The following is a 21,009-nucleotide window of genomic DNA, read 5'->3' on the forward strand; positions in this document are numbered from 1 at the left end:
CAGCGATCTTGAAGTTCCTTTTTCCACTGTGCGTAATATAGTCAAGAAGTTTATAACCCATGAAGCTGTGGCTCATCTCCCTGGATGGGGACGGAAGAGAAAGATTGACCAAAGAATGCAATGCAGGATAGTTGGAATGGTGGATAAACATCTTCAGTCAACTTCCACACAAGTTCAGGCTGTCCTGCACACTCAGGGTGCAAAAGAGTCGGCTCGGACCATACGTCATCTGAATGAGAAGAAGCGCTATGGCAGGAGACCCAGGAGAACACCACTGCTGACAAAGAGACATGAAAAAGCCAGATTGGAGTTTGCAAAAATGTACCTGAGTAAGCCTCAATCCTTCTGGAAAAACATTTTGTGGACAGATGAAACTAAGGTAGAGCTTTTTGTAAAAACATGTCATTCTACTCTTTACAGCAAACAGAATGAGGCCTACAAAGAAAAGAACACAGTACTACAGTCAAACATGATGGAGGTTCAAAGTTGTTTTGGGGTTGTTTTGCTGCCTCTGGCACTGGGTGCCTTGACATAGTGCAAGGAATCATGAAATTTGGAGATTATCAAAATATTTTGGGCCGTAGTGTAGGGCCTGGTGTCAGAAAGCTGGGTCTGTGTCAGAGATCATGGGTGTTCCAGCAGGACAATGACCCAAAACATACCTCAAATAGCACCAAGAAATGGTTGAAGACAAAGTGCTGGAGTGTTCTGAAGTGGCCAGTAATGAGTCCAGATGTAAATCCCATTGAACACCTATGGAGAGATCTCAAAATTGCTGTTGCAAGAAGACACCCTTCAAATCTGAGAGACCTGGAGCAGTTTGCAAAAGAAGAGTGGTCCAAAATTCCATTTGAGAGGTGTAAGAAGCTTGTTTTTTTTTCGTTGATGATTATAGAAAACGATTGGTTTCAGTTATTTCTTTCAAAGGGTATGCAACCAAATACTGAGTTGAGAGTGCCAACAATTTTTTCCAGCCCATTTTTTGAGTCATGTAAAATTATGTCAATTTTGGCTTTTTTCTTCTGCCTTTTTGTGTTTTTCCAATGCACATGAAGGAAATAAACACATGTATACGAAAAACATTTGTTATTGCAACAGTTTCTGGGAGAAATGGTGTATTTTCTGGAAAAATTCCAGGGGTGCCAATATTTTCGGCCATGACTGTAGAGCAATGGCCAACGGTAGCCTGTTAAATCTGGGGATTGAGATTGCTTTCTTCAGAAATTGTGAAAAATGGCATTTGCCTTGATGGAGAACTGTGGTCTGCAAAAGCAGTTCTAGTTATTTCCTGAGAGATTTGCATGCATATTGCCCAGTATGCCCAGTTCATCAACATTTTCATTTCCATATTTAATCAATAGTCAGTGTCAATCCATACCTTGTCGAAAATCTGACAGTATTCCAGATTTTTTTGTAAACTATGTCTGAGGGACAAAATGAGGAATGTCATATGATGGTTACAGGATACAACAGAAGCAACAAGCTTGCGCTATATCACTTTAGTATCAAATGATTCAAAAACTGTATGGTAATTATGTTATTTCTAAGTCAAAAAGTAGGGTATTAAAAACTCTCAGTTTAGTGATAGTATATTAAAAACACTGGCCCAACAGTACACGTTGTAACAAAAGTCAGTATGCCTTTCATTACCAAGACTGAGTTGTTTTCTATTTTCAGTATTTCAGATGTGCACCTTTATTTTTAATGACAACCTCATTCCGCCCTGCATAAAAGGTACCAGTGAAATTCCTGAAATTCTGAAGAGATGCTCTGCCATTCTTCAACACAGTGAAACATTGTCAGCTGCTATTTGCAAAATGGTTGTTGCTCTGCCTTTTTCTTTGAATGCTCCCAAAATGTGTTTTATTGGCATCATGTTAGGCAACATACTTGGCCAGGTCCAAGTTGTCACTTTTTTCTCCTGTTGAAACGTAGATTTTTGGCAGGATGCCTTGGATTGGAACCATGCTAGACTATTTCTGTTCTGTCAACTTTCTGCAGGGTCAATGCTTTCTTGTCAGTCAGGATTTTGGTATATCCACAGGCATTCATGAAGCCATTTATGACTGTCATCTCTGCAACCCTTTTGTTGTGGTAGTTCTAGCCAGGTTCACACCAAACATGGCTGACCCCATCGGAGCCAAACAAGTCTATCATGGCCTCTTCTAACCAAATAATGTGGTTCCAATATTCATCGGGCTTTCTTTAATGTTCTTTCACAAAATTTTGTCTTTTGTTTTGTACCAAAGAGCAAGCAACTCTTTCGTTCTTGAGCTCTGCTAAAAAGTGCAGCTTTTATTTTCAGCACACGTATATGAAGATATGTTCAAACCGGTGACCTTTTTCAAGCTGCAGTTTTTCAATGTTGCCGTTTATTAAACTGAATAAATTTTTGTAATTTACCCTCACTTTGGTCAGGAATAAAGTCACAGAACAGCCAGTGGCATTAAACAAGCAAGATCAAGACAGATCAATAGATGCACTACCTAGCTTGACTAGCAAGACAGACAGACTAACTAGAGATGCACTGAAAGCTAACGTATCACTATAACATTACTTTAATGTGCTGACATCTAATTTGTAGAGGAGAGAACACAAGTTTACCTAATTACTGTTCCTGTAGGTCACATTAAGTGTTTTTGTTATTGTTGTTGATTCTTTGTTTTTTGCTGTGAATAGATGGATTGTTCTGATTCATCCTCCAATTAGTCAGAAACACTGACACCTTGCTTGATGTTCGAGGGAGGCAGGCCCTTGTGTAATTAAGGAAAAATCTCACAGCTTGAGTGTTTGTGTAATATAGTTCAGTTCAATTCAATTTCATTTATATAGCGGCAATTTACAACATATGTCATCTAATGTCTTCACATAGTAAGGGGAAGATATCACAAATTATGAACAGAGAAACCCAACAAATCCAAAATTTCCTTCAAATACTCCTTGAGCAAGCACTTGGCGACAGTTGGAAGGAAGTCTCCCCTTTATCAGAAAGGACAAAAAAACCCAGAACCTGTCATGCCCTCCACCTCCACCTCTGCTTAGTGGAAGCCTTTCCTCTCCTTCCCTCTCCTTTCCTTTTTCCCTTCATGTGGCCATGAGTGAGATGTGTGTGTTGGAATGCGTGCAGGTGCAGCTCATTGGATAATCACCTGATCAAGGACACCTGTGTCAGGGAGTGGCTCCCCTGCAAACTATCCCCTCTGATCATAAAAGCTGAGCTCAGACCACCACTTGATGCAGAACATGTTGAACAACTCCATTCCACACCACTCCCTGCCTGCACCACCAGCCTCCTGCTGAAACTTCAGCTCCTGCCTTTCCTGTCCAGACCTGGTACACCTTTGTTACCTCCACAGATTTCCCTACCTGGCTCCCATACCTGTTGGAATGACCATTCCTGCCACACCACACACCTCCTCCGTTCCCATTCCCTCAACCACCCTCCCAGTCAGACTGTAGCCAAGCTTTAGTTCAACTCTCGGGTTTGTAGTATTTCTGATCGTGCATGCAGTGCTTTTGTCTTGTTAATATTAATATCCGTGTGCTAGTTGCCATGCTTCGCCAGAGTAGACTGTTGCGCCGTGTCAGTGTTCTGTATTGTATGTGTTAGTGTGCACAATCAGCTGTAGATGTGAGTATTCTGTTGCCGCACCGTTTGTGCGTTTCTTGATTCCTGTTCCATCCTAGTCTTTCCTAGCTTGGCTTTACCCAGTCCTGGTTAGTTCTGTGCCTATATATTATTGCTCTTGTAAAATTAAGTCTGTATTGTTGTCTGTAATCTTACAAACCTAGTCTCTTGTTCTGCCTCAGCTTCTGTGGCTGTTCCTTGTCTTGCCTGAGAAGTCGTGCCTTGTGTGTGCCCTCGTGACATCAGTTCCCCTTGATATTGATATTGTGAATACATTGATTATTGTTTGAATCTGCTGGGTCTTTGCTGTCTGCGCTTGAGTGCTTCCCATGACAGTATGGTCCCACCCAAATATGAACTCAGCAGACAGTGAGGCCAGCACTGACCTGTAGTAAATAATCACTCATTGCTAAATCAGGTAACTCAGCTGACAAATAAGGTGTCTAGTTTAACCTGGCCAATCATTCAGCTTACCTCTTGCCCTCTCAGAGCTTCTGCTCAGCCGGTTCCACTCCACAGTCAGCCACCTCTCAGTTCCACCCCGTTTCCGCCCCAATGCTTCGAGAACCGTTTGTGCCTGTAGCAGAGTTTTATGCAGGGGACCTAGGCTCCTGTCAGGCCTTTTTGAGCCAAATGTTCTTGGTTTTTGATATGCAACCTCTCTCTTACTCCTCCGATTGAACTCGTATAGCCTATGTAATTAGTTTATTGAAAGGTTCAGAAAGAGAGTGGGGAACTGCATTTTGAGAGAGTCAGTCTGAGGTGTGCAATTCCTATGCGGTCTTCACAGATGAGATGAAAAAGGTGTTCGACCACGCCACCAGAGGAAAAGATGACGGAAGCGATTCAGCACCCATCAATGCTCAATCATCCATTCCCGAACTTGAACCCATGCAACTCAGACAAGCCCAGCTGACCCCTCAAGACAAACACCACCACAGAACTACTAACGCCTACTTCTACTGTGGAAATCTGGGTCACTTCGTCACCACCTGCACAACTCAACGAGCAAAAGGACTGGACCTTTAACTGGGGAGATAATGGTGAGCCAAATCTCCATGACTTTCCCTCAACATTTGCAACTCGCTGCCTCCCTCTGTTGGAAAACCCAGTCTGTACCTGTGACCACCCTGATTGACTCCAGAGCTGAGGAGAACTTCATGGACAGCAACCTAGCCAAGCAGATAAAAAGTCCCTATTGAACCCCTGTCCTCCTCTCTGGAGGCCTGTGCTCTAAATGGTCTACATCTGGCACAAGTGACCTGTAAAATCGTCCCTGTTTCCGTAGCCATGGCTGGCAATCAACATGAGACCATCATTTTCTATCTCACTGACCACTCAAATTTCATGTTGGTTCTTGGATACCTGTTTCTCAACAAGCACAACCCTCACATCGACTGGTCCCAAGAAGAAGTAGTGTCATAAAGTTCTAGGTGTCATGCTCACTGTGTCCACTCAGCCCTGACCCCAGCCGCTCCCTTCAACCCCCATTCCACCAAAGACAATTAATCTGACAGTTACGTCAAGAATATCATGACCTGTCTTCAGTATTTATCAAGGACCATGCCCTCACATTACCCCACACAAACCCAATGACTGTGCTATTGACCTTCTCCCCAGAGGTTCCCTGCCCAGCAGTTGCTGATACAACCTGTCCAAACCCAAAAAGATTGCCATGGAGACTTACATGCGGGACTCCCTCAGCGCCGGAATCATTCGACCATCCTCCTCTCCTGTTGGTGCAGGTTTTTTTTTTTTTTTTTGTCAAACAAGACGGTTCCTTCAGACCCTGTTATAAACTTCAGAGGCCTCAACAACATCACTGTGAAAAACAAATACGCATTATCCCTAATCACTTCAGCCTTCACTCCCCTCAGTGGTGCCACAGTCTTCATGAAATTGGATATCCGCAACACTTACCACCTCATCCATATCCAGGAAGGTGGTGAATGGAAAACCACCTTCAACACCCTGCTAGGCCATTTTGAATATCTTGTCATGCCCTTTGGCCTCACCAATGATCCAGCACTGTTTCAGAACCTCATTAACACGACAGGGTTAACAGGTTCATCTTCATCTACCTTGATGATATCCTGATCTACTCCCGCAACCTCGAAAAGCATGTTCTACATGTATGACAAGTCCTGGAAAGACTCTTGAAGAATTGCCTGTTTGTGAAAGCTGAAAAATGCAAATTTCATGTTGCCATCATGTCATTATTCTTCTTCTACATCATCTCCAGAGGAGAGGTACGGATGGGTCTAGCTAAACTCTTGGCAGTGCAGAATTGGCCCCGACCGGAGAACATAAAACAGCTCCGGCAGTTCCTGAGCTTGGCGAGCTTTTACAGGAGAGTCATCCGGTACTTGTTATGAGTGAAGTTACTACCCCTCTGACCTCCATCTCCCAATCTTTCTGTTGGACCCCAGAGGCCACCGACATTGCTTTGCCTCAGCCCTTATTCTTGTCCAGCCTGACTCCAGCCACCAATTCATTGTGGAAGTGGACGCCTCTGACACGGGGATGGAGGCAGTCCTCTATCAACACTCTCTCATGAACAACAAACTGCATTCCTGCTCCCCTTTCAGTCTGGGGTTATCCCTTGCCGAGTGAAGTTATGATATCAGGAACTGAGAGCTGTTGGTGGTCAAACTCGCATTAGAGGAATGGAAACACTGGCTAGAGAGTGTGGATCAGCAATTCGTAGTATGGACAGACCACGAGAACCTTGAGTACATCCAGACAGTCATCAACTGTCACCATTCCCCAGCACCCACCTATATCCCCAGACAAAAGGTATGACTTTGAGCCTAGGACCTTCCATTGAGGGTGGAATCAAACTTGCTATACACTTCATAGATCATTTTGAGATTGACCAGATCATCAATCCCAGCACGATGCACCTCAAGCTGCTCTCTCCCATGTGCATACACCCTACATTCCATGTGTCCCATGGACATGTGTTGCCGTTCTATACTGCGTGTTTGTGTGCACAATCGGTTGTAGCTACGAGTATTCTGTTTCCGTGTTGTCGTGTGCGCATTTCTTTGACTCCTGATCCATCCCATTTTTTCCTAGGTTTGTGTTACGAAGTCCTGTTTACCTCCAGGCCTATATATTATTGCTCTTGTAAAATTAAGTTTGTATTTTTGTCTGTAATCTCCCGAACCTAGTCTCTTGCCCTGTCTTCCATAGTCATTTCTTACCTCTGTCATTCCCCCTCCTCTGGCTAGTTTTCCCCCTTGGAAGAAGTCCTGCCTTTTGTGTGTCCTGTGATGTCAGTTCCCCTTCCCTTTCTCTACACCGTGGGTCTCTGTGTATTTATATTCATACTGTAAATAAATTGAATATTGTTTGAATCTGCTGGTCTGCTGTGTCTTCACTGTCATTTCCCTGAATGTCTGCGAGGGTCAGCGTGGCATGAATTTTTTCATCTCACCAAGTCCAAATAGACCCATCCATGAATACAACACAGGATACATGTTTGATGGTGACTCTGTCACAAAGTCTGCATTGCACATGCAGTACAAAGAACGTATAGATCAGGCCAACTGCACACTTAGGCAGTGGAGTCTTCCAAGCAGACTCCTGTGGAGGAGAAAAGGCCTTAATTATACTGTTGTGCAAACACCCACAGGAATAACTGCAGACAGGCGCAGACACAGAGGACTAGTAGTTGTAGTTTTCTCGTTCATGCCAGTTCACTTGGAGGACTCCATTCCATATGTGCCAGAGTATAATCAAGACTTAAGGCCAGCAAGCTCCGCCTATAATAGATCAACACAGGTTGTCTTTGAGTTCTCTAGCTTCCTCCCATGCATGGTAGGTTAACTGGTGATTCTAAATTGACTGTAGGTGTGAGCGTAAGCATGCATAGTTGTTTGTCTCACTGTAGTTGCCTTGCAGTGACCTGGCGATCTGTTCATAGTTTGATTCTTTGTTTTGGTTTAACTTTGTCAGCACAAAAGTGAACAGGAACCACTTCATATGTTTCTTGACACTGGGATGTCTTCATGACTGTGAGACAACAGCCTTTACAAAGTGTTGTGTTTCTATTGTAATACCTGTTTGTGTAACTTCTCATTTCTTGCCCCTGAAAAATATTTCCCATATTATAATAAAAAACATATTAAGACTAATAATAAGAAACTATACTATTCTAAATGAAAACAAAAAAATAAAACAAAATAGAATAAAAACAAATGAAAATACAACTTTCTGCTGAACATCCACATTTACTGTTCTAAATTGCCATGTACTATCTTCCAGAAACATGCATCTGAGAGCACATCTGGTTTTGAACAGAGGCTTCAGGTGATGTTGCACAGAATGGGCGTGGCCAAAACTTCACCTGCTGAAACCAAGATGTGCCAGGTACAGCTGGTGTGGGTTTATGTGTGTTTGTATGTGTGTCAACACTTGACCGTGGTTTAGATGGTTTTGACAACAACACTGTTTGGGGGACATACCTTCAAAAATAGTTTTTCTTTATTACAACTTTTCACGTAATTTTTGTTCAAAATTCCTAGCAGTAATTAAATGTGTACTTCTGGTAAATATATATGGTACATATATGCTCAGACTTTTGCTTTGTAATAAGCAATTATTGTGGATATTTGAAGTGTGCTCACACTCAGTTGTACTGGCAAATAAAGTGGTTTAGATAATCTCAATAAGTTGCTTGTTTCCTACCTGTCTGATCAGCTGTCAGAGATTTTACCATGTGATGCAAGTAGCTTCATGAATAGGCTGCTAGGAGGAATAGAAAATGAACTTAAAAGCCAAATTGTAAAAAACAGAACTAGTCCTTTTATCTATTCTTTGTCTTGTGCTAAGTGTCTTCGTGTTGTTTTCTTTAAGCTCAGTGTACACAGTGTTAATGCAGAAGAATGTGGTCATAGTAATCCAGTGATATAATGTGGTAGTTTCATCTAAGTTTACATATTTGTGGCACCTTTGGAAAGACATAAGGTCAGTCATTGTAACATGGAACATTAATCACAGCAACAAAAGTATTCTGCTTGTGAGTACTTTGCCAGGTAGGAAGTAACTTTTTGTGTTTTTGGTCAAATGTTGTAGGTTAATATTGGCTAATGTCTGTGTTGTAGAATAAAGATGAAGAGCTGAGGAAGGCCAACTCTGAAGGTAAGAATTTGTGGTTGCTGCATGAATACTTTTAAGGCCTGCAAAATGATGTGGATATGTCATTGGTGTGGGCTGATAGAGGCTTTAAAATGAAATATCAGCATCGGCTCACAATGAACATTGACAGCCATTTTTATATATATATATATATATATATATATATATATATATATATATATATATATATATATATATGTATATATATATATATATATATATATATATATATATGTATATGTATATATATATATATATATATATATATATATATACATATATATATATATATATATATGTGTATATATATATATATACATATATATATATATATATATATATATATATATATATATATATATATATGTATATATATGTATATATATATATATATATATATTTATATATATATATATATATATATATATATATATATGTATATATATATATATATATATATATATATATATATATATATATATATATATATGTATATATATATATATATATATATATATATATATATATATATATATATATATATATATATATATATATATATATATATATAGATATAAATTACAGTTCAGTTTGACTAGACTGGCTACATGATGAGCCCTAATGCCCACATCTTATTCATTCCATGCTTGGAGCTTGCATTAAAATTGCTGAGCTGTTGTTCTACTGTATCCTGTCTCTGTCACTCAGGAGCTATTCTGGACAAACCTGAACCACCTGCTACATACATGAAGCCCAGAACGATGTCCACTTCATCAGGTATCAACATTATTTTCCACCATTTCTAAACATGAAAAAGAATAATATACCCATGTGCAAAGCCAAAGCAGCAATGAGTCGATCATAGCAGCAGGTATGGTGTGCTTATCCAAAGCCTGATATACTGCAACTTGGGCTATAAAACTCCATTGTTGTCCAAAAACTGTAACACACACAAGCCAAAAGACTGCACATTCAAATTAGCTCAAAGCTAACTCTGGTGCAATACATCAAATGGCAACATTTATGTGCCATTTATTGTGACAACACGATACCATAGGGTCTCTATTACAATGCCATGCTTTCTGTGTTTAGTTTACATTTAATTTACATCTGTCTGCCTACATCTGTTAAACCTGGAGTCACTGGCTAAATCTAACTGCATCATTCAGCATGTCTACTAGTGATTTACTGTCACTGTCACCCTCTGTTTCCAGCTGACCCCAGGCATCCTATGACAGCACTGGACCCCATTCGACCAGAACCTCTCCTTTTCCCAAAGCCCGCCATCCCTGAGCGCCCTATTGCCCCCCTGCCATCAAAGCCTGCCATCGCAGCCAAACCTCACCTCCCCACATCAGCTGTTCCTGTAGAAGGAGGTGCTCGTCCCTCCTCTTCTCCTCCTACCAGCAGCTCAACAGAGCAAGCCCTGCTCAGAGCACACACTCATGATAGCAGGCCAGGGGAGGCTACAGAACAGGTGATGCAGCATTCAGTCCAGGAAGTTCTTCATTGTTCCTATGAAGTCAATGCAAAAGTAAGGCTATACACCCAGTGGCAAAGCTGTGCTCTCAGTCCTTTTTTTAATGTTAACCACAAAAAATTTGTTTTAAAAGAATTTTATTTGTAGGTTTTAAGGAGTAATGAAACATGCTGTCGGTTTTCCTTAGCTTGGGCTTGGATAAATAATAGTTAATAATAATTAACATACTATATTAATATATTTATGGACATACTAAAAACACAATCAAGGTTAGTATGAGTTGTATCCATAGGGGCTAAATTCATAGCTCAGCATCTGCTGCTTCACATGTAGGTTGAGTGCTGACATTTTGTTGTTGTGTTTTTCTTTTTATTTCATTGTTAGCAACTATTGACTACAGAGACAGACATTTTTGGATGTTGCTTCCTCATCTTTTGTGTGTGTTAATTCAAAAGTGATGGTTAAAGCTGGAAAATGCGCCATTAAAATACTCAACTGCAGTGAGATTATATGCATCTCATCGGTACAACAGAGTAAAACACTCTGTTGCACCACACTTGGACAATATTTTTTATGATTAACAGTTAATGATTGAAGTCTAAGTTTTTATTTGAAATATTTTTTTGGAGCACATGAGTACAGATCCACATTTGAGGATTACAGATTTAGAACTAGTTTCACTTTACTTGAAAGTTTCATTCTGAAACCTTTAAGTCCAATCAAATACAGTCAGTTTTCAGTTTCCTAGATACACCTTGGTGTAGATATTTTGTCCAGCACATTTATATCAATGACCAAAGATTACAGATTAAAATCACTTGTTTCCATTCCTTCAGTCCACATTACACAGACTTACATTCCTTTCTGAGTGACATTTACTGTAGTTTTAATTTATGATCTTCATTCCTAGAATGGAAGTCTGGAGGGTCCTCGGGGTGCAGCTTCCACCATGTCCCCTAGGAAAGAGCTTCTTCCTTCAGTCCCATCTCAATGGAGGGGTCCAAGTGCACAGGCCCGTGCCGAGAAAGCACAATCAGTGACTGACGGTATGTCTGACTGGTCTTATCACAAGTATCTCATCCAAATTTCGATGGGTCTGATTCAAGTTCAGGGGACTTTATGAGAAACCAGGTGTTGTCCAGTCAGTGTGTTACATGAGAGACAATGTCTAACTGTCAGCTAAGAGAAGGCTGTTGACTCGTGGTAGTCTGTACCCTCCCCATGCCCTATACATTCAACACTGCCGGGTCTTCATCACCTTAACTTAATGGCTGTATCATGCCTTGTTTGTACAGCCTTGCCGACATGCACACGGACAGCTGGGGACACCATTAATATGTGGTTGTTACTGTCCTACTTTTCTAGTTTATGGGTATCCATTTTGGGGTCTATTGTATACATTCACAGTAGATAAGCATTTTCATATTCCCCACATGCATACTACTGCTGAGCATGGGCACAACTGTCCTTGTAGGCACCATATAGATTGTCTGCAAGAACACAGATTTTGGTCTCTGTAGTGGTCTATGTAGAATTGCACTGATGACAAAAGTGCTAGCAGACCCCCATGGCTGCATAATATAAATTTGTCATCTGCACAAAACATCAACAATTAGCTACTGCCTGTTTTACTACGTTAAACGGGCAGTTGTGCAGACGGTTGGCTGTAGTGCGCATGCATTGAATATGAAGATGTCGCACTGCACATATGTCACCACACGTGTGCAGTAGGGCAGCATATATACCGCTTTCTAAGCAGGCTGGAAAGCAGTATAACAACAGCTGCTACACATCTGTGGTGTCTGCAACTGTCAATCAAGAGCACAATAAAGGCCTGTCATGACAGTCACACGTAGGTCATGTAGGGACAGCATGTGAGTCTTCAGGGTCACATGAATCAAGGTTTGAAATGCAGTGAAATGACTTAAACCACAAAATAAACACATTGTAAAAATGGGTAGGTTTATAATTTAGTTATTAGGGTCGCATTGAGTTAAGTTTGGTTACATTAACACTTAACGTACAGTACCAATCAAAAGTTTGGACACATCTTCTCATTCAATGGTTTTTTAATTCATTTTAATTGTTTTCTACATTGTAGAAAAATACTGAAGACATCAAAGCTATGCAAGAACACATGTAGAATTATGTTGTAAGCAAAAAAGTGTTAAATAACCAGAATGTGTTTTGTATTTTGGATTATTTAAAGTTGCCCATTTTGCTTTGGTTACAGCTTTGCACATTCTTGACATTCTCTCAGTGAGCTTCATGGGGTAGTCTCCTGAAATGGTTTTGAATTAACAGGTGTGCCTTGTCAAGAGTCAATTTGTGGAAATACTTGTCTTCTTAAAGTGTTACGCAGAGGTCGGGTTAGTACACAGTGGATAGCCCTATTTGACTACTGTTGTAATCCATAGTACGGCAAGAACCACTCAACTCAGTAAAGAGAAACGACAGTATATCATTACTTTAAGACATGAAGGTCAGCCCATCTGGAAAATTTTCAACAACTTTGAATGTATCCTCAAGTGTAGCCGCAAAAACCATCGAACGCTACGACGAAACTGGCTCACATGAGGACCACCCCAGGAAAGGGCGACCAAGAGTCACCTCTGCTGCTGAGGGTAAGTTCATCCAAGTCACCAGCCTTAGAAACTGCAAGTTAGCAGCACCTCAGATTAGTGCCCAGATAAATTCTTCATAGAGTTCAAGTAGCAGACACATCTCTAAATCAGCTGTTCAAAGGAGAATGTGTGAATCAGGTCTTCATGGTTGAATTGCTGCAAAGAAATCACTACTGAGGATGAACAAGAAGAAGAAGAGAATTGTTTGGGCCAAGAAGCACAAGAAATGGACACTAGACCATTGGAAATCTGTGCTTTGCTGGTGACACTGTTGGGGATTTATTCAAAACTGAAGGCACACTAAACCAGCATGGCTACCACAGCATCCTGCTGTGACATGCCATCCCACCTGGTTTGCGATTAGTTGGACCATCATCTATTTTTCAACAGGACAATGACCCCAAACACACCTCCAGACTGTATAAGGGCTATTTGACCAAGAAGGAGAGTTATGGAGTGCTGTGTCACCTGATCTGGCCTCCACAGTCACCTGACCTAAACCCCATCCAGATGGTTTGGGATGAGATGGACTGCAGAGTGAAGGCAAAAGGGCCAACAAGTGCTCAGCATCTCTGGGAACTCCTTTAAGACAGTTGGAAAACCATTTCAGGTGACTACCTCATGAAGCTGATTGAGAAAATCCCAAGAGTGTGCAAAGCAGTAATCAAAGCAAAAGGGGGCTACTTTAAAGAATCAAAAATATAAAATATATTCTGATCTAACACTTTTTTGTTGAGAACATAGTTCCATATGTGATCTTTCATAGTTTTGATGTCTTCAGTATTAATGGACGGTGTAGAAAATTAAATTAAAATATGTAAAAACCATTGAATGAGAAGCTGTGTCCAAACTTTTGACTGGTACCACATGACAGTAATTGTATGATATATTATATGTATGTGTGTGTGTGTGTGTGTGTGTGTGTGTGTGTGCGTGTGTGTGTGTGTGTGTGTGTGTGTGTGTGTGTGCGTGTGTGTGTGTGTGCTTGCATTTGAATACTTTCAGAAAGTCTACCGAAGCCACGCCAGCACATTAAGTCCATTCCACAACGCAGAGCTGTGTCTGTCCACGAGGATGCTCTGTCCATTACACAAGGTGAGGCTTTGCCAGAGGGTTTGATGAAAGCATGAAAAACAAGTGAGTGCTGTCAAGAGTGAAAGCAAAGGCAACAGTTGCTGCATGAGAAGTCATGAATCTAAAAATTGTGGAAGAAGTATGAAATTTTAATTACAGTTTTTCTCAGCCGCTTTGGTACATTTCTCAGATCAGAACTGAAATTCTCAAAACTACTTGTTCAATCTTCACATCATTGTGTCACTTGTGCACATCAAAAAAGCAGTTTCTCATTTCTTTGAACAAGTTGCAAATTCTTTGGTACATCCATGCAAATGATTCTGTGCAATTCTCTGCTGTTTCCTGCATTATCAATTGCTTATATCACGTTGATCAAAATGTATTATAATGGGTCTCTGTTGAATAGTCTCACCCCCCACAACATTTAGGCATTAGTTCATTGCTTAAGTCTTTACAAGCAAAATGGTTGAACAAGTTGTCATAATATGTCAGGGATGTTTCTATACATTTCCATTAGACTTTTTTTTCTAAATCTGTCCTGAATTGGTAAATTGCTCCCAGATGAATCTTGACTTTCTCTAATGAAGGGAAATGTGTGAAGGTTAGGGTTTTCTGAAATCGCTGAAAGACACAAGAGAAGATATTAATGATATGGATCAGAATTTGTGGCCCAACAGACAGGAACGTCAGCAGGTGTAGAAAGACTGCAATGTAATTCCTACAGCACTGCATGTACAGTTTTCCCTAAGGAGATTATCTTATGTTCACATTTCTACTTTTGTTTTTTCTTTGTGCTATGCAGCGCTGTTTTCCTTTCTGTATCACAATGATGTAGTCTGTCAACAAATTATAACAGTAAAAGCATAAATGTGAATCTTGTCCAGTCTCTTGCAATCAATCTCCCACATACACTAAGGTGTAACTCACAATTTACAATAATTGTCATCAAAACTTTAGCCATAGTTTACATCAGAACATCCCTCCAGAGAACACTGTTATAATGACAACATGACTAAACAATCTGACTGTCTGATCCACACAATGACACAAGGACTTGTCATTCTGATGCCACTGACATGTTCACTGACACAGATATTTACTTTTGAGAGATGAACTAAGGATTTTCAGTAAGAGACTGGCTTTTGCAGGTAATCCATGGTGTTTTGCTATTTGTACAAATTGTTTTGAGACTTGCTGTTTTACAAATGTCGAGGATGATTCGAGAAATGTACCTAAGCGACTGAGAAAAACTGTAAATTAAATTAGACTTTTTTAAAGGGAAATGCACACGTGTATTAAACTATATATTTAACCTGGCTAGTAATGGCTTCTCAAATAGAAAAAAATTCAATACTTTCTTTCCCAACCTGTAAAAGTTGTGAAAGATTAAATTTGTTTGCTACAGCATCTCAACAGAACTTGTTGCTCTTTGATTATCAGCTAATAGAAATTCAGCATCATATTAAAGTTAATACATGTTTATTAATCTAATTTTGTTGATTATTGTACCTTTAGCTTGTATCTTTAATGAATGGTTGGCATTTAGAGTTTGTTTTCACACATTGTGATAGTTGGAGATTACCTCCTCAATAAGACTCAAGCCTCTCTTCATTCGAACTTTGTCAGAGCTGAAAGCAGTGTTACAGAGGTCACCCATCCGTTTCCGGGGCAACAAATGGGACCTGCCCTCCTGCACTGAAGATCCATCTAGTGGGGAGGAAGCACAGAGTGCACACAGTGAGAGACATCTTTATTACCAATAACTTACTTTTTTCTTGTTTTTTGATTCTTTGTTTTTCATACTTTCCAGTTATTTATGTGTCTGTATGTCCTTCATCCACACAGCCAGTGACAAAGGAAAACAGACAGATGATGAAAAGAAGCACACTGTCCAGAAGGAGGAGCTCGAGGCAGAGAGAGGAAGAACTTGCTGTGGAGGTACATCTGAAACCAAGCGCCATCTTCCAGGAAAAGAAGAAGGTCCAGCCTCAGGTTGTCCCTCCTCTACAGCTCAAGCTCAACAAGAAGGTCAGCAAGAAGCAGCAGCACTGCAACCCTGCAGTCAAGCTGCAGCATTAGATAAAGCTCTGTGTGACCATGAGAGTCCTTCAGCACGAACCCATACCCTGGAAAAGTCCCCTACAATCCCCACATCCCAGAAAAAGAGCCCAAGCATAGTCACAGCATTGCCCCAAGCTCTAGAAAAATGCCCGATTCCCCTACGCCCCCAAGAAAAGTCCCCCAGCACAATCCCAGTTGTGTCTGTATCCTCAGATATCTCCCAAGTGAGTCCTCTGTCCCACCAGAGAAGTTCTGGCACACTGCAACCTAATATGGATATGAGAACCAGCACACAGGAGAGAGGAGAAGGCGTCTCTAAAGATTACACGATGAGGAAAGAGCCACCAGACCAAAGAACTGAGCCCCCGCTGTCTGAATAACACACAGAGACCAACTTACAGAAGGAGAAAAGACGCACCTGGCAGAGACAGGAGGCAGAGATCTGTGACACCACTGAACTGGGATAGTATGAGGTCAAAGAGTAGCATGAATGTTCTACTTTCATGTGGATAACTGCTCTCATGTCAGGGTGTTCTCTTCGTCTGAGAACTAAATACACAGCACACATAATTGGTATGTTTTTTTTATTTATCTTTATTGTATGTTAGCTTGTGTATAGTTTTGAGTAATACTTTTTTTTTTTATTATTTCTGGGTTGATAAGGAGGGACCATTCTGATTCAGACTGTGTGAGGCTTGCAATATTTGTTTGAATTTGACAGCTGTTTTGTGCTTATTTTCCCTGAAAAGCAAATAACCCTAATGTCAAAAATTGTCATTAACTTCATCCTGTTATTTTGCTCTAAACTCACTATTGTTCTCCTTGTTGTGTCTTTGCATTGAGCAGTATGCAACTATGTCACCTACAAAAATCGTTCTGCTTTAAATCAGAACACATATTTAAGACTCATTGTCAGTAGGAGCTAGTAATGGGACACAGCTAACATGAGTTGAAACGTGAAGCATGTGATTCTAAAGCGATGCCTTTTTTCAAATTCTGTGCATATCACCTCATGCTGTCTATTTTGTGTGTGCACTGGAAAACATTTGGTGTTTGTCAAGGAAACGAACAAAGCGGCTCGACCCTATCTACATAACACTATTGCAGCATATCTTGAGCATGCACATTTCAGGGGGACTATGGTGTGGTGCATTCCTCTGTCTTCTTTTGCACTGTGCCACCTTAAATATAAAATAAATTCAATTCAGTTCAATTTTATTTATATGGCGCCAATTACAGATCAGATTTTCTCAAGACGCTTTACAGAACCCATATGCCTGAACATGAAGACAACAGAATCAGTAGCTGCAGTGAATGAGTGCTGTGACTGCAGAGTATTTGAAACAAGCGAATCAAGAAGCAGAGCTCAGTTAAGGTGGCACACTGCAAAAGAAGTGAAAGGAACTAGCCACGACACGGTCAAAGACTGTACCAGTACCCCAGTCTACACATTTTCCTTCATGTTTGCCAAAGAAACCATGACTGAGTCCCAACCCTCTATTCTGTTAAAGCTGGTCATCACAGTTTCAGCTTATCCAAAAACAATTAATAATATTACAATATTATTAGACATCAATTCGTTAGGCAAAAGAAAAGATTTACATAACTTCAGCAAATTAGCAAATTCTGAGATTATAATTTGCATTAACGCCTAGCAAGTGTCTCTAATAGAAACATTAGGAGCAGTGGGATAGTACATCTGGCACGTTAAAGTATGAAGATTAGCTAACAAGCTAAATATTAGCAATGTTTCTCCAGAATCACAGACTCCACCTTCAGTGAGTGAACTGACATGAGGGGATGGCTTATGAACAGCACAATGACAAGTGTACTTTAACAACACACGTCAAGCACACATTTTTATCACCTACTCAAACACGTCATTTTGATTTGAAATGGGATTTCAAGGCCTGTGATTGAATTTAAGGCTCGAATTTCTTTTACAGTAGAGCTTGTATCTTTTTATCTTCTTGATTTTTTTTCCCCCTTCTGGATGATCACAATGTTTACAGAGAAAGCTTCCTCAAATAGCTTCAAGTCAATCAAACTTATCTGTTTGGGAACATGTCAAGCAATTAATTATTTTACAACGTACAACATAAGTAAGTACACCTCAGTGAACAACCTCTAAATGTCAAATGATTCAAAATTGTATCACCTTACAACATTGCATTTGTTCTACGAAGAAGAGGGAGATATTTTTTTAAATTATATGATTTGAAAACAGCTCAGATTTACCATAATAAAAATACAGGACCCTCAGTAGAAACTCCATACATTTCAGCACAGTACACATTTGATTACTGAGATTAATTTTTTACATTTTTTTTTAAAAATACTTTGTATGAACAAGAGCTTCACAGTGGCGTGGTGGTTAGCACTTTCACCTTGCAGCTAGAAGATCCCCAGTTTGCATCCCGGCTTTCCCGGGATCCTTCTACATGGAGTTTGCATGTTCTCCCTGTGCATGCGTGGGTGATGCTAAATTTTCCATAGGTGTGAATGTGAGTGTGATTGTTTGTCTCTTTGTATAGCCCTGTGATAGACTGGTGACCTGTCCAGGTTGTCCCCTGCCTTCACCCTAAGTCAGCTGGGATAGACTCCAGCCCCGCCGTGACCCTAATGAGGATTAAATGGTGTACAGATAATGGATGGATTAATGGACTTTGTATGAACACCTTTATTTTTTGTAACATAACAGATATAATAGACTCAATCCAACTCAGTTTGGAGGATTTAAGAAATCTCTGGAGAGATGTTCAAATTTGTGTTTTTTCTTTTGGTTTTCTTGCAACTGCTCTTTGTCTGTCTCACTATCTTTTTCTTTAAAACACCACAGAGGGGTTTTATTGGACTCAGGTCAGGCAACAAACTTGGCCAGATAATAGGTTTCACTTTTTTCTTCTGTTAAAACTCTTGTGTGATATTGGCAGAATCCTTAAAAATAAAATAAATGAAATATTCCTCCTTTGCCGAGCTTCTGGAGACTTGAGGTCATCTTGTCAGCCAGTATTTATGGTCCATCCACAAGCTTTCATGTTGCATCTGTAACTGTGAAGTCCTCCACTTCTTTTGCCCTCATGTATGTAACCTCTTCTAATCAAACTCCCACCTCCGTGCTTCACTGTCAAGACTGTGCATTCACTGAAGCAGAACAAATTTAGCAGAGCAAATTCATGTTCTTGGCCTCATCTGACCAAACAAATTGCTTTCAGTTTTCACCAAGTTTCCTCCCATGTTCTTCACCAAAGTGTAATCTTTCAGTTTTTTTGCTGAAGAGCAGGCAAGGAGTTTGAGAACATGGAATGTTCTTTACGCTGTCTAGGCTGTCATAGAAACTGATTTCCATTAATCACCACTGAGTCTAAAGCACTTGTCCATTTGGTTTTCATAGCTTGGTTGTGCAAATAGTAACCACTGTGACTTTGATTAGGGTTACTATGACTCATTATACACCTGATTACTACTGCAACTGTGTTTTGACTGATTTTTAGTTGGTCACCAATCTTCCTGTTTTCTTTTCCATCATTGTAAAGTCTTAGATTTTTCAGCTCTTCCACAAATTGAATATGCAGACAAGATGCACTCAGACACAGTCCAAGGTTAAGAAAGTTCTGGTGTTCACAGGGGATTTTATAATCACGTTCATGCAGTAATGCTAAATGGAAATCATAGGTTTACGAAATTTTTCAATGATCACAGGTTTTCTAACTTGTGTGTCAGTAATCACAGATGGATTCCTGGTTGTTTTCCTTTCAATATAGTCTTTTATATGGGGAGATACTCTACTTGGAAACTCTGAAATCTTGAAATGACTGAGAGGTTACACAATCTGAAGGATTTGATATCTAAGTGACTCAGTTTTGTTGAATAATGTAACTACTTACTAATACTAATGAAGTGCAGCAGCTTAATTGCGTGAACTGCATTAACAAATGGCTAGTTATTAATTTTCCTTTTTTCTTTTCAATAAATGTCAGTGTAATTTATAAATATCAGGAAAAGAAAGACGGTGCTCATTGGAATAAAATTATTTTTAATTTTATCGGCAGTGTATGGGGATTCCTCATCAGGCCACTAATTCAGTCATCAGTTTATTATTTTTACACATAAAAAATTGAGCACAATTCCCTTGCTTCATATTCTTTCTACAGAGAAGTAGAACAGCATCTTGGAAACAATTATATTTCCAGAAATTTCTAAAAATGTTACAATGAAAATTATTCCAAATGCATTTCTTGTTCAATATTCATAGAGAGTCCCATCATGCCATCTATGTGGGAAAGTTTTCATTTTATGTATATGTTTTTACCTTGTTGGCACATTGCAGAATCTTCAGACTGATACATGCTCTTCATGTTTTTGCATATTTCTGTGGGACTATGTGACAGTGAAGTCAATTCAGGACAGTCGTTCCATTAGACAACTATGTATGTAATTATATCATAGAAGGACCTGATCAGATAGTGTGTGAGATGAACAGAAGAACTTGAATATCCAGTTTATCAAATTCTCAGGTTGGTTGTGGAGAAGGTGTGTACTTTGCAAGAGCAGGCCTCAGTTCAGCTCTCTGTGTGGTCGGTGACCTGGGCCTATGTCTCATCCTGGAGGCGAGTTTATTTTCTACTGTCACGTTTATCTTTGCCTTGCACGCACAGAATATGTACAAAACTACATAAAGCATACAAAAACAAAATGATGAATAGAGTGTAAATCCATACCTATACTTGTTAAGAACTATTAAAAGTTAATTGAGTTGTGTCATAATTTTGCATTCTCTTTATTTCGGAGCAGTAAGCAAAAGTTTTGGTTCCCTTACAACAACTGACTTTTCGTTTCTGCACAATAATTATAATTATTACTCAGTTAATTCCATTATATCCATTTTTTCCTTTTTTTCCCGGCAGTTTTTAGCTCCATCTCACAATCTTCAACTGAATTCCATATAAAGGCGCAGTTGTCATTATGGGAATGAAGTATCCTAATGAATGCATTAGGAT

At 39.8% G+C, this 21,009-nt stretch overlaps 1 protein-coding gene across 2 annotated transcripts in view; it reads left to right on the top strand.

The window, feature by feature from the left end:
• Window positions 1-20,776, top strand: part of carmil2 (capping protein regulator and myosin 1 linker 2) — an 85,525-nt gene extending 64,749 nt beyond the window's left edge. Inside the window, exons 34-41 of one of the 2 annotated variants that reach the window (XM_023281423.3) lie at window positions 7,898-8,002; window positions 8,737-8,773; window positions 9,479-9,547; window positions 9,985-10,304; window positions 11,161-11,296; window positions 13,880-13,969; window positions 15,575-15,685; window positions 15,794-20,776. In XM_023281423.3, the coding sequence (XP_023137191.2) occupies window positions 7,898-8,002; window positions 8,737-8,773; window positions 9,479-9,547; window positions 9,985-10,304; window positions 11,161-11,296; window positions 13,880-13,969; window positions 15,575-15,685; window positions 15,794-16,389 (1,464 nt within the window). In that variant the 3' untranslated portion in view covers window positions 16,390-20,776. The remainder of the gene's footprint in view (window positions 1-7,897; window positions 8,003-8,736; window positions 8,774-9,478; window positions 9,548-9,984; window positions 10,305-11,160; window positions 11,297-13,879; window positions 13,970-15,574; window positions 15,686-15,793) is intronic. The other variant, XM_055009231.1, reaches the window with a different exon arrangement.
• Window positions 20,777-21,009: the final 233 nt, after the last annotated feature.

Source organism: Amphiprion ocellaris, chromosome 3 (genome assembly GCF_022539595.1).
Source record: "Amphiprion ocellaris isolate individual 3 ecotype Okinawa chromosome 3, ASM2253959v1, whole genome shotgun sequence".
Classification (NCBI taxonomy): domain Eukaryota; kingdom Metazoa; phylum Chordata; class Actinopteri; family Pomacentridae; genus Amphiprion; species Amphiprion ocellaris.